The 12,159-nt window shown below is 47.0% G+C and overlaps 2 protein-coding genes across 4 annotated transcripts; one reads left to right on the top strand and one right to left on the bottom strand.

Annotated features, from left to right (window-relative positions):
- The first annotated feature begins 1,297 nt into the window (after nucleotides 1–1,297).
- LOC131212715 (protein bicaudal D) lies at nucleotides 1,298–9,373 on the top strand. Of its 3 annotated transcripts, XM_058206688.1 has the most exons (11): nucleotides 1,298–1,501; nucleotides 2,933–3,298; nucleotides 3,364–3,501; nucleotides 3,574–3,731; nucleotides 3,803–4,113; nucleotides 4,188–4,381; nucleotides 4,444–4,655; nucleotides 4,717–5,198; nucleotides 5,278–5,452; nucleotides 5,525–5,690; nucleotides 5,840–9,373. In XM_058206688.1, exons 1-10 carry the CDS (start codon nucleotides 1,298–1,300, stop codon nucleotides 5,682–5,684), a joined length of 2,400 nt encoding a protein of 799 aa, XP_058062671.1. In that variant the 3' UTR covers nucleotides 5,685–5,690; nucleotides 5,840–9,373. The 3 variants fall into 3 exon arrangements, with proteins under 3 accessions (XP_058062671.1, XP_058062670.1, XP_058062673.1); XM_058206687.1 differs by having other exon boundaries at nucleotides 5,525–9,373; XM_058206690.1 differs by having other exon boundaries at nucleotides 1,316–1,501; nucleotides 3,574–3,718; nucleotides 3,805–4,134; nucleotides 4,206–4,381; nucleotides 5,525–9,373.
- Nucleotides 9,374–9,569: 196 nt separating this feature from the next.
- LOC131212716 (proton-gated ion channel subunit pbo-6-like) lies at nucleotides 9,570–11,434 on the bottom strand. Its single transcript, XM_058206691.1, has 6 exons — nucleotides 11,236–11,434; nucleotides 10,985–11,157; nucleotides 10,875–10,922; nucleotides 10,691–10,806; nucleotides 10,261–10,628; nucleotides 9,570–10,191 (listed from the first exon to the last, which is right to left on the bottom strand). The coding sequence occupies exons 1-6, from the start codon at nucleotides 11,291–11,293 to the stop codon at nucleotides 9,647–9,649; spliced, it is 1,308 nt and encodes a 435-aa protein (XP_058062674.1). The 5' UTR covers nucleotides 11,294–11,434; the 3' UTR covers nucleotides 9,570–9,646.
- Between the last annotated feature and the right edge of the window lie 725 nt (nucleotides 11,435–12,159).

Here is a 12,159-nt window from a genome sequence, read left to right as displayed (position 1 = left end):
AACCAAGGCAACAAAAATACGACAAAACCAATGCTTTGTTTACTGCGTTCTGCGTTCAACTGGAGCTGTCAAATCCGACGCTGTCAGCGGCATCACAGCTGGTTTTGCTGAATAAACGCTGAATTCGGCCCATTTTTTTGACAGCTGTCAATTTGAAATTAAGGAAATTAAGGAAATTAAGGAAGTCAACGAACGTTCGCAACCACTAGGCAGCGGGTTTTCGTCAAAGCAAAAGCCCAGCGCTTCGTTGAGTTGAGCGAGCTGAAACAAAGTATAGTGCGTGAGCAGGACGACAACGCTCCGCCAACTGACAGTTCTGGTGAAGGATTGCGAACGAGAAATATGGCAGAACGTGTGGAAAATTTTTGCAGTTCCACTCCATAACCTTCCCGTGCCGTGTTGGGATACCGTGTGCGTGCTGTTCGCGTTGCGGGTGCGGGGAACTTCCCAACGGTGCCGAAAATTACTGACGGCGGCTATCGCGACGTCGCAACGACGACGACGACTACGGTTGGTTCAGAAGAAGAAGAAGTGCTCGGTGACGACGAACTTGCGGTGGCCAGGAGCCCAGAGCAGCGCAGGCTGGCAAAGTGGGAGAAGAAAGTTTGACGAAACCCCGAAGTGGCAGTAAATATTTGAAATTCGTCCACACTGCACACGGTGGCGGTGGCCAAAACGGAGATCCGATCCCGCAAGAACCGTGCTTGCGAGGCACGTTTGGCACGGGACAGTCAAAAGGAAATTGAGGTGTTTTTGTGCAGGTTTTTTTGATAACAAAAATACACTCGTTCGTGCTGCTTCGGGGAGAAAGAAACCCTCGGACTGTCCTCGGTTGCGTGCTGGTGGTGCTTCGTTTTTATGCGTTTTCTGTGTTTTTGCCGCTTCAATTCGCCGTTTCCGATGTGGCGAGTGGAAATAGTGAAGAGAACCGACAAATGCAAATGTCACCACCCAAAGGTCTGAGGTGGCACGAGGCGGATATCGCACCTCTCCTAGCCAACGGGTAGGGGAGAGGAAAAGCGTGGCGTGGGGCTCCGCTGGACCGTGTCCGCTACAAGAACGCATCGAGCATTCCGTGGCAGCGAGCGTCAGGGAGCACGGGGAAATTCCTTTGCGTAACTTTCGCAAAACGTTCGACGTCGGTGATCTCAGGCTTAAGGGGTTTGTGTGTTCTTGACCAAAAAATACAGGATTACTGAACACCTGCACAGCTCCGCGGCGTTGCGTGTTCAAGGAGTGAAATTAGCTGCTGAGAAAAGGAGCGAAACAACACACGCAGATAAAAGCCGAAGCAAAGATGGCAACAGCACCGGAGATGGAAAGTTTGCGGTCCGAAATCGAGCGGCTGACTCGGGAGCTCGACCAGGCCAGCAGTGAAAACATTCAATCGGCCCAATACGGGCTGGTGTTGCTCGAGGAGAAACAGAATCTGCAAGCCAAATGCGAAGAACTGGAGTCGATGTATGATCACACCAAGCATGAGCTCGACATTACACAAGAGGTAAGCGATGGAGACGAAAAAACATACCGGAACGATGGCGGCGGCCACCCATGTCCGGGGAAAACGCGTTTGACACGGCGTGTTATCGCGCTAACAGGTGTGCCGCGTTTCCTCCCGGAGGCCAGAAGAGAAGCGAAAACACACGCAATTGCCACGCAATCGTGGCTCTGCACAATTATAACAATCGGCTGATTCATCACCGGCACACATTTTGGTCTCGTTTCGTTACGTTTCATTTCACATCCCTCCTCGGCCGGTGCTGGTACAGGCCGCAGATATGTTCAGCCGCGAGGCCGGCGGTGACGGGTAATGGATGAAATTTTCATCGATGTGTTTAACGAATACGATGGCCATTTCCTTTTGATGCAGCCGATTACGTTTTGTTTTTTGTTGATCTTTTTCTTTTAAAGATAAATTTTGAAACGCGATCAAAATATATTTTTCAATTCTGGTTCATGTTCCGGAACGGAGTTGATAGAATACGGGCTGGATTCCGAACGGCTGTTTCGTGCTATTTGAATATCGCACCATCGTTAGTCGCAAATACAACTTTTTAATTGGGCAATCTTTCAATTGGACTAGGATGGCCGAAATGGCACAGAAATTTGCTCTTCTCCCAGGCGAAGGAGGAACGGCTCATGATGAATGAATGGAAAGTCCAATTATGCTGACATAACATTAGCGCACATTTCCGTCTGCACAACGTTCTTTCCTGCCAACTGACCGATGACGGCCACCGGGACGGTTTTCCTCAGCTTCCCTCGATTGCTTTCCAATTAGACCAAAAGTGTGCTCGAGACTGGGTCGACTGTGTGTTCTGCAGGGCCACCAGCCTCTGGTCAGTTTCATACTGGCCGCAAATGGTATCACAAATAATTGCTTTCCTTCCTATCCGTCGACGTTGGCCGTCGCCGTTATCTGCGTCGACAAACGGGTGGTGGAACCGCGACCAAGGCTCGATATTCGTTAAAATTTCCCCGGCAAGAAAGTGTAGCAACCACAAGATGCCGTTGGCGAACATGGAGTAACGAGAAGAAGGGTACAATGTGCAACATGGTAGCGGTATCGTTGTGGTTGAATAGTTTGGTTTTTTCCTTTAGCTTCGTTTCTGTTATTTCTTTCATTTTCCCCCCGGTTTCATTTTGCTTCGTGTCGATGCGCGCACACACAAGTACAGTGGCCATAAACAGGCAAACCGGTCCGATTTTCGTGCATCTGAAAATTTACAAAAAATGGAATGCATCTTCAAACTACGGCACTTGGCAGTGGCGAAGGTCAATCATTAGTAAAGCACTAGTAAAAGCCCCCGGAGAATGCATGGGTAAAGTGATCGCGTTGTGTGATTACTTAGCCTTTTTTTAATGCTGTGATTGTTTACGTGTTACGTGTTGTTACGTGAATAAAAATTCAATTCGATTGTCTGCTTTTTAGGCACTGCAAAAGTTCCAAAAAACCCAACAAGTGACCACAAAGTCAGGCATCGAGCAGGAAGATGCACTCCTCAACGAGTCGGCGGCGATGGAAATTTCGCTCAACCAGCAGATTGTGGAGCTGGAAAACGAAACGAAGCAGTTACGCCACGAACTGGACCGGGTCACCAGCGAGCGGGATCGTATGCTGCAGGAAAATGCCGAAATCGGTCGCGACAAGTCCGGCACCGAGGCGGAACGGGCCCGCCTGAAAGCCGAACTGAAGGACATGAAGTACCGAGAGGCACGCATGTTGGCCGATTATTCGGAGCTCGAGGAAGAAAATATTTCCCTCCAGAAGCAAGTGTCCAACTTGCGCAGTTCGCAGGTAGGCTCTTTTTGACATCGCAGCAACCATGTCTCCATAAATCATCGACTTACGTTTTCCCATAGGTGGAATTTGAAGGAGCGAAGCATGAAATCCGAAGGCTTTCGGAAGAAATTGAGTTACTGAACTCACAGGTGGAAGAGCTTGCTAGTCTTAAGAAAATTGCCGAGAAGCAGATGGAAGACGCCTTGACTGCATTGCAAGTGAGTACAGCTGAGCAACATTTGGCCAACGGTGACATTTTCTAACCGAACACATCGGTTGACGGATTTCAGGTTGAGCGAGAAAATAAATACGCTTTGAAGAAGGAGCTCGATACACATATCAATCGTGAATCAATGTACAATATCAGTAATCTGGCATATAGTATACGTGGCATGGAAGAAAGCGCCCTCAACAGCAGTGACTGTGAAGAAGAAATTCCCGCGCTACGGTAGGCTCCACACTGCTCTGCATCCCAGAAACAATAATTTCAAACACGGATGCTCTTGATTCTCCCCTTAGTGACTCTACCCTTAAACGGCTCGAAGCGTCGCTGGAAGCAGAAACAGCAGACCTGAAGTCACCGGACGGAACGAAAGTGGATCTATTTTCCGAGATTCATCTGAACGAGTTGAAGAAGCTGGAGAAACAGCTCGAAACGATGGAGAACGAAAAGCTCTGCTTGACTGCCAACCTGCGCGATGCACAGCAAAACCTCGACAAGAGCCAGAACGATCTGCAGAATTTCATGGCCAAACTGATGCTGATGGCAGCCCACGTCGATGCCCTCCACAATCTCAAGAAGCAGATTCAGATCGAGGAAAACATTACCGGTAAACAACCGGCAGGTGTTGGTCTTTTCGTATGATTTTCAAACAATATTCGTTCCATTTCGCTATTCACACAGCTGTGCCCAACAACAAAGACAAGGAGATGAACGAAAAGCTAAACGAGGCGATCATGAAGTACTCGAGTTGGTTCACGTTGAGTTCGAAGGAAATCGATACTCTACGGACCGATCTGGCCGAGTTGCAGAAAGGGCTTAATTGTTCCGATGCGATGGCCGTGTTGCGTAACGAAGTTACGAACCTGAAGAACAAGGTACGAATGCGACACTCAATCGACCGACCGATGATTTGATGTGTTTGTTTCCGTTTCTATAGCTACTATCGGTGGAACACAAATCTCTCGACCTACACAGCGACATCCAGGTACTAACAGCCCTTTCACAGACAGCTGGTCAAAGTTTGAGCACGACGCGCAGCAATTTGGTTGCACTAAGTGATGATCTTGCTCAGCTTTACCATCTGGTTTGCACAGTTAATGGTGAAACCCCCAATCGTGTGCTGCTCGATCACAAGAACGATGATCTTAGGTACGAACTGACGAACATATCTCATTCGCGTGGTGCTCATTTAAAGTTACTACTTTTGCAGCTTCGAGAACGATTCATTGACGGCAATTCAGTCGCAGCTCAAGTCCGACATTCTCACCTCGAAACCACACGTGTTCGAGGATCTGCAGGCGCTGAGCGATGCGGTCGAAATCCGCAAGTACGTCGACACAGTAAGCGACCAAATCCGGTACCTTAAGACGGCGGTCGAACACACGATCGAGCTGAACAAGGACAAGGTGGTGACTGATTCGTCCGTCGTGTCCTCCGGCGATGCCAAGGAGGCAAAGGAAGAGATCGCCGATCTGCATGAACAAATCATCAAGCTACGCAGCCTGCTGTCGACGAAGCGGGAACAGATTGCCACTCTGCGCACGGTGCTCAAGTCGAACAAGAATACCGCCGAGGTGGCTCTGACCAACCTGAAGTCCAAGTACGAGAACGAGAAGCTCGTGGTCAGCGACACAATGTCGAAGCTGCGAAACGAGCTGCGAATCCTGAAGGAGGATGCCGCCACATTCTCGAGTACGTTAACGTTGGGAAAGGCAAGCCCGGTGTTCACCAGAACTTACGCGTTATCTTTATTTTTATGCCCAATGTTAAGGTCTGCGAGCGATGTTTGCCGCACGCTGTGAGGAGTACGTTACGCAGGTAGATGAACTCACCCACCAGCTGTCGGCCGCCGAGGAAGAGAAAAAGACTCTCAACCAACTGCTGCGGTTGGCAGTGCAACAGAAGCTTGGATTAACACAGAAGCTCGAAGAACTCGAGATGGACCGGTACCGTACATCCATACGAAAGCACGGCGAGTCCATCTTCCTAATACGATTCCTTTTACTATCATTTTGCAGTGAAATGCGCCACGTACGCCGACCGGCCGTATCGCAGCGCGGTGGTGGAGGCGGAGGTGGCACCGGCGGGGGTAAGTCGGCCTTTTCACGCGGTCAACCGACCCGCAATAGCCTGCAAAACCCGAACAACAGCAACAATCCGAATCAGGCGTTCTTCTAACATAAGGTGAGCGTGCAGCGCAAAGTTCTGGCTTTCCTCTATACGCTCTTGAAGCTGTAAACGGGAGCACAGGCAGTGAACCGCGACCGTGGACGAATCTGTTGAACTAAACTGACAAAAAATCTTGCTACGCTCGGTATCCATCATGTCACCAGTTTATCGTCGATCTCACGTTGTTGTGTGACGCTGTTGGTTTAACGTACTCAACTGTACCAAGTACTGTTACCGACCAACAATGAGGCGATCTTTGTGTGCTTCTAACATGGGACATTTCCTGTATACAATAGCGGTGACAAATGATCACTACAAACAAGAGGTCATTAGATCAAAAGAATTGAGCACACAAACATAGGCAAAGAGGTTGCTGAACTCGATTAAAATGGTTAGAACGATGAAAAGAAGCGAAGAGAGGAAAAAACAATACAAATATTGCATAAAATGTATGTATCCATCCATGAACGAAACGAACGAGGTAGAGTAGATGCAATATACAACTCGTTATAAAACGTACTGAGCAGCAGCGTCCGATGCAGCATATAATACCCCGGGTGTATACACGATATACGCAGAGGACGCCATTATGGTTGATATATTTATTTGCACCGACTAAAGTCTGTGCCGATGGCAGCATCAGCATACGTTTCTCATAGGAATGCGTGCAATGTGAACGAATATGCGTATGGACTGATTCGAGACAAGCAAAAGCAGCTTATAATAAGTGGTAAATTATTGATTATTAAGCACGATTACTAAAAGGACTGTCATCATCATCGGTTGTGGGTCTAAGAAGACAGTATGGGACTAATAATCAACACCACCGGCAGCCCGCAGCCAGAGTAAGCAAATTGTGCGAAAACAGGAAACCTTTCTCAATCTAACAATGCGACCTGCTAGCTACTGTTGTTGGTGTGGATTCGCGTGGAGTAGTTCTTTTTATGGATTACTTTTCATTTCTTCCTTTGAACAATACCTGTGCGGGGCGAAACTTGGACCAACCTAGTACCACACTACTAACTTATCCGTTCCTGGCGATGCGCTGGTAATACAGCTATGTGAAATGGAAAGCTTTGAAGGTGAACACTCCTCCCGAAGCACTCCAGTCTATCAGCGCGTAAAATGAATGGGAAGTAAGAAAAATATTTAGCTATGCACAATTTTTGAGGCTACATCCTTTCCGTGTCTATGTGCGCTCTAGGGCATAGTGCAGTGTAGTGAAGCACTCACATTGAAGCTGGTAAAGCTGGTAGCAAAACAATATTCCTGCAAACTACTTTATCATCTGTAGTATCGCAAAAGCCGATCCATGATCAGGTGGCTGGCTGGCTGGCTAGCCAACATTATTTAGCACTAACATAGAAACTAGCATATGCACTATGTAGCTGATTTTGGGTGTTACAAAACAGTCTAGCCGCTAAAAGAGAGGAAGGTTTGCTGCGATTATTTACTCGTCCTTAAACTTAGTTCAGTCAATCAGTCCCGTTTAGTCTTCCTTTAGTTGTTAGAGAAATACAAGGTCATTAAATCGATAACGGAAAACGATAGCAATTGCACTGGTACGTACCATTCAACCTACCCCGATAGAGACGATTGTAACGATACTGCAACGTAATACTTATCTGTCCAAATGTAGTCCAATTAAGGATGTATATAAGTTGTGTCCTTTTCGGTTAGGGCTATGCTCCTATGGCCTATGGCCTTAAAAAAAAGAAACTCTAATGTCCACGGATACGTGCATCCGACTACCGTCAAATACGTTGTACTTTATTGTAAAACTTTCGTACAAGCATGAGCCCGTGGCAATAGTTTGCCCACCATACCCTCTCGGAACATTAAACAAATCATCTAATCGTCCAAAATTACCTAGTAAAAAGTGTTACATACGTTATCCGGTCCGTTTCGGCAGTGTTTTTGGAGCAAACAAACAATCTGAAGGAAAGAAAGTGACGCAAAAGATTAAACATCACTTCAAGTGGAACACCGGAACAGCGTTCTTTTCGTAGTCCATCTAGGCGTAATCTAACGTAGATCCCTAGAACCAGTAACGAAGAGGATCGCATCACAAGAACCGGCAGACAGGCCCATGCCACTCTACGTCCGGCATGCGTCCCTGTAAATTTCTCGTGAAAACAGGAGGAAGTAGATGAAACTAAATTTAAAAATACATTATGAAAATCTACCGAGCCATATATTTATTGTAAAAAAGCAACAAAACAAAGATAATAGAGGAAAAGCACTTCGAGAACAGGAATATAAAGCTAATAATTATTATATTAATAGCAATGTTTAAGCAAAATATTTGGAACAACCCAAACGACAATGCAGGAATGAACCATTTTTGAGCCGATGTAAACTGCAATCGGGAACTCACCTTAGAATGCAGGAGAAACAAAATAAAACATGAAAAATGAAACAATTCGTAGAGAGTAACGAATAACTTGCTAGGCAAGTACCGGTATGAGGTACGATCGAAATAACAATATTAACTCTAATATTATTAATAATTAATCACCGTCCCTTTTTTGAAACGAAGAAATTTAAGAGATGACTCTAACGAGTGTAACTATTAACTATACGAACGAAAGCATGCGGTCGTCAAAACTTGTTTTGTACTTACACGGTTCGAAGAGAGTGGTGAATGAATCGCCAACGGATAGTGGTGCAATTTTTTAAGAACGAACACAAGCTAGGGCGACAGCAAGGAAACGAACGTATCTATTGGTCTTCCCGTGCCTGCGTGTTTGCATGTTATTGGAATTGGTTTTCTCAGAATACTTTCCAAAGAATTCGATTCATATCAAATGCGTTTCGACGTTCGCATAAATTGTTTTCTTTTGTTGCCTTTACGTAATTGATTATCTATTGTTCTTGCTTGTCTAATGTTTTCATTCAGGTGGTTTTGTGGCAAAGAAACATTGTTTTTGTTGAGTTTGCGAATGTATGGTCCCATTCGATACGTAGTATGTTAGCTATCGCTCATCGCCGATTATCGAATGAAGTTAATCTAACCTAAATTTGATGTCGAGAAACTCCTCCACAGCACTGAACGATTCAACCAGAAATAGGCATAGCGTGAACCTTTTTCCTCCAACGTTTCATACCCATTAGTGATCAACAGTTAGAAGCACAAAATTAATGAGACACAGCAAGACTTCAATAGCCAAGCGTAGTGTTCCGAAACTCGTAGATTCCCTAGGAACAGAGTGATTGAACTATTGACATTATTCCTTCCTTCGCTCCGTTCCGTGTTCCGAACTCAAGAATAATGATCACTCAAGGCGAGGCGTGTACTCACTCGCGTTTAGTAGACGTAGGATATCAGACATTAAGTAATGGATAGTGTGCATTAATAGGCAGCGTAGTGAGTGTAGCAAAGCAAATGGGGTTTAAACATCAACTACCATTCAAACAATCTTATTCCCTCCTAGCGTAGCGTAGTTTATACATATTTATCGTTCGCATTACTCCTGTCAAGAGTGTACCCCCTTCGGAGCGCATCATTGGACCCAGCAGCTAGGCAGCCGATAGGAACTACGATCGAGCCGACGAAAACAAACTGATGAAGTTTAGGTGGCAAATGTTTCGGTGCAAATGGAAACACTAGAATCATGAAACATTTATGTCCAACTTTTGAGTGTTTTGCAATGTTTGAATGTTCATTTGTTTTCGTTGGGAAGCTAGAAACCATAAAAACTGGCCATACTGGCACAAAATATGCTGGACTGTCTTTTCTTTGCTCTTATGTTGGTAGATTTCAATTTCATTGCGTGTCTGCAAAATAGAGACTGTAGGTGCTAATGGCATCTTGAAGTCAGGTTGCTGAAAGATCACCTGAAAAGCTCTCTTTATAGTCCTGGGCAGTACAAAATAATCTTGTGGTTTGTGGGTATTATCATGCCGTACGTTTATTGGTCGCTTTAATCTACATGGGAAATGGATGCCTTATCCACTGAACACAGAGCGTACTAGAACGCATACACGCCGTACAGAATAAAATAGGCAGTGAGCATGGCACAGAAAAGGATCCGATCGCACGGTTGCACTATTTCACTCCACTCTACGTAGCAGTCCTCTCCATCGGCGGTCGGGCCGTCACTATCGTCCTCACGACCGTGCGCCGGTGCGTGAGTGGGCTCGTGATGGCCGTCTTCCCAGTCGCTTGAAAGTTCTCCCTTGCTGCTCTCGTTCAGGTAACCGATCGCTAGGAACGCACCGAGTGGTCGGTTTTTTCGCAGCACACTCACAAACTGGCCCAAGCCTTGCTGCGGACCGTGCGATCCGTCGATCTGTGCCCGAACGTAGTAGGTCCAGGCGAGGACCAGAACTCCGAACAGGAACGTGCCGAGGAGAAGATGTGCCAACGATATGACCGGCTTCATCTTCACCACGCCGTACCAATAGAGTAGCACCAGGAAGAGCGTTTGCAGCACCGTGGTCAGTATGATGGTGACAGTCCGGGCGGTAGAATCGACCCGCAGCCAGGGTATGACGAGATTCAGCAGACTGAGGACTGTTAAGGGAAACAAAAACCCGAAAAATGTATCGAATTTAACGAAATCGTCCGATGTCTGCGACTGACCAACAATCAGCATTAGGAACACGACGAGGTGCGAACCGATCAGCCGCTCGATCACGATGTCCATGCGAAACTCGGGACTCATCGTGCTGTTAACAGTGGCCATCTGGAAGGACGTTATCTTGTACGGCAGCAACGGGTAGCTGGGGTACGATAGCCGGCGCTGGAAGTGGAACAACGACAGCTGGTTGGTGTCGTACTCCGCGGAGTAAATGCGAAGGGTGCATAGCTTTGTGTCGAACGCCCAGTAGCGCGCTTCGGCGTAACAGTCCACCATAAACGTGCAAAGGACGGTGTAGATCACTTCTCCGTCGTAGCTGAGATGGCACTTGATGCGGGAACACGTAAGTGTGCTCTGGATACGAGGAGATCTAGAAAAGTCAGGAGAAAGGTTTACATGATCCAGAGTGGACAAGCATCAACGAACGGCTACTTTTGAAATGATTTGGCCGCAAACGTTGGCGTCCAGAGATCGTGCTCCGACACGTTGATGGTCTCGATGTTGTGGCTCGATCGTTTGTTCCAGTGCAAAAAGGCGTCGTACCATTGCTGTAAGAGAGAAGGGGTTGCGCGTTTGAGAGGAGCAAATGGAGCACCGACCCGATCACACCACACACCATGAGCAGTTCCAATGTGACCTCCAGTTTCGCATCATCGGTACGAACCTACGGAGAGTAAACGGAGTGTCACGCACTGTTGCTATCCAAAGGCCTTACTCTGCCCTTACTCGCTCCACATTGATCACTTCCGCTCCGATGTACATGGCAAGGCGATCCTGCTGGTACTTAACTGGCCGGTAGCGCGGATTGTAGCTTGTGCCACAAAACAGGGCACTCTTCAGTGCTGCCTCGGTACTATTGATGTCCAGCTGACTCACGCACTGGAAGGGCTTCGGAAGCTCTAGAACGGATCCATAGGGGTTAGCGCGATCGTGGCTTCCACGGAATACGCTTGAAATGCCCTTCCGGGCGATCTTACCAGCAGCCACCGTACCAACCGTCAGCACCATAATGAAACCCTTCCATTTGGTGTACATTTTACGGAACTTGCTTCCACTATGTGTCGCCTTCGATGCACTCTCTATCGGCCGGACCTGAGCCGGTGCGCAAAGTTTCTGAACTGGATGCAGTGCGCAACGCCACTCGCTAGACTGGACTAGTGAACACTGCCGTGCACTATGCGGTGCAGCTAGTGAAACTGCATCATCAATCAGCACATTACGGGAATTAGTGAGTTGGATGTTGGATAATACTCTGCACTAGCGACAGAGGCTAATAAATGCACTTGAAGCACGTGAAGTCGCAGTGGGAAAGGGGCAGGTGCCGTCGTAGTGCCGTCACGGCTGGTCCGGGGTGCACGGCTGGCTGGTGCTAGAACACTAGCAGCTGCTGCTGCTACTTCGTGATGCTCCTCCACTCAACGTGCGTGCAATCATCATAAATTGGAGCGGAGACAGATGGTTACACAGTAAGAAGAGCAACGAAATTACACGCCAACACAAAGGAACGGCAGCATATTACGCCAGCAATGATTCAACGTGAGCGACAGTTTATGTACAGTTAAATACGGTTTGATTAATTTTTTTGCCAACCGAAAACTTGGCAACGGGTGGAGGAGTTTCGATGCCGCAATTCCGTTTTCTTTTAATGATTAAGCTGATGGCCAGAAAGGTTTTTTCCTCAAAGGCGATCATAATTGATCTGAAGACGTTCATGACTTAACAAGCTGATTCCGACAATTCCAACAATAAAATACACAAAGTTAACCTAGTTAACGTTACAATACTAGAATGTTTTGTTCAGATTTATACAAACAAGTTGGATTAATGGCTCGATTTCCGACGAGGTCCTTTGCGTTGTTACAGATGTGTGGATGCGGAAAGGGCCATTTTATTGGCTGTTG

Source organism: Anopheles bellator, chromosome 2 (assembly GCF_943735745.2).
Source record: "Anopheles bellator chromosome 2, idAnoBellAS_SP24_06.2, whole genome shotgun sequence".
NCBI classification, from domain to species: Eukaryota; Metazoa; Arthropoda; class Insecta; order Diptera; family Culicidae; genus Anopheles; species Anopheles bellator.
This window is presented reverse-complemented; position numbering and strand designations above follow the sequence as displayed.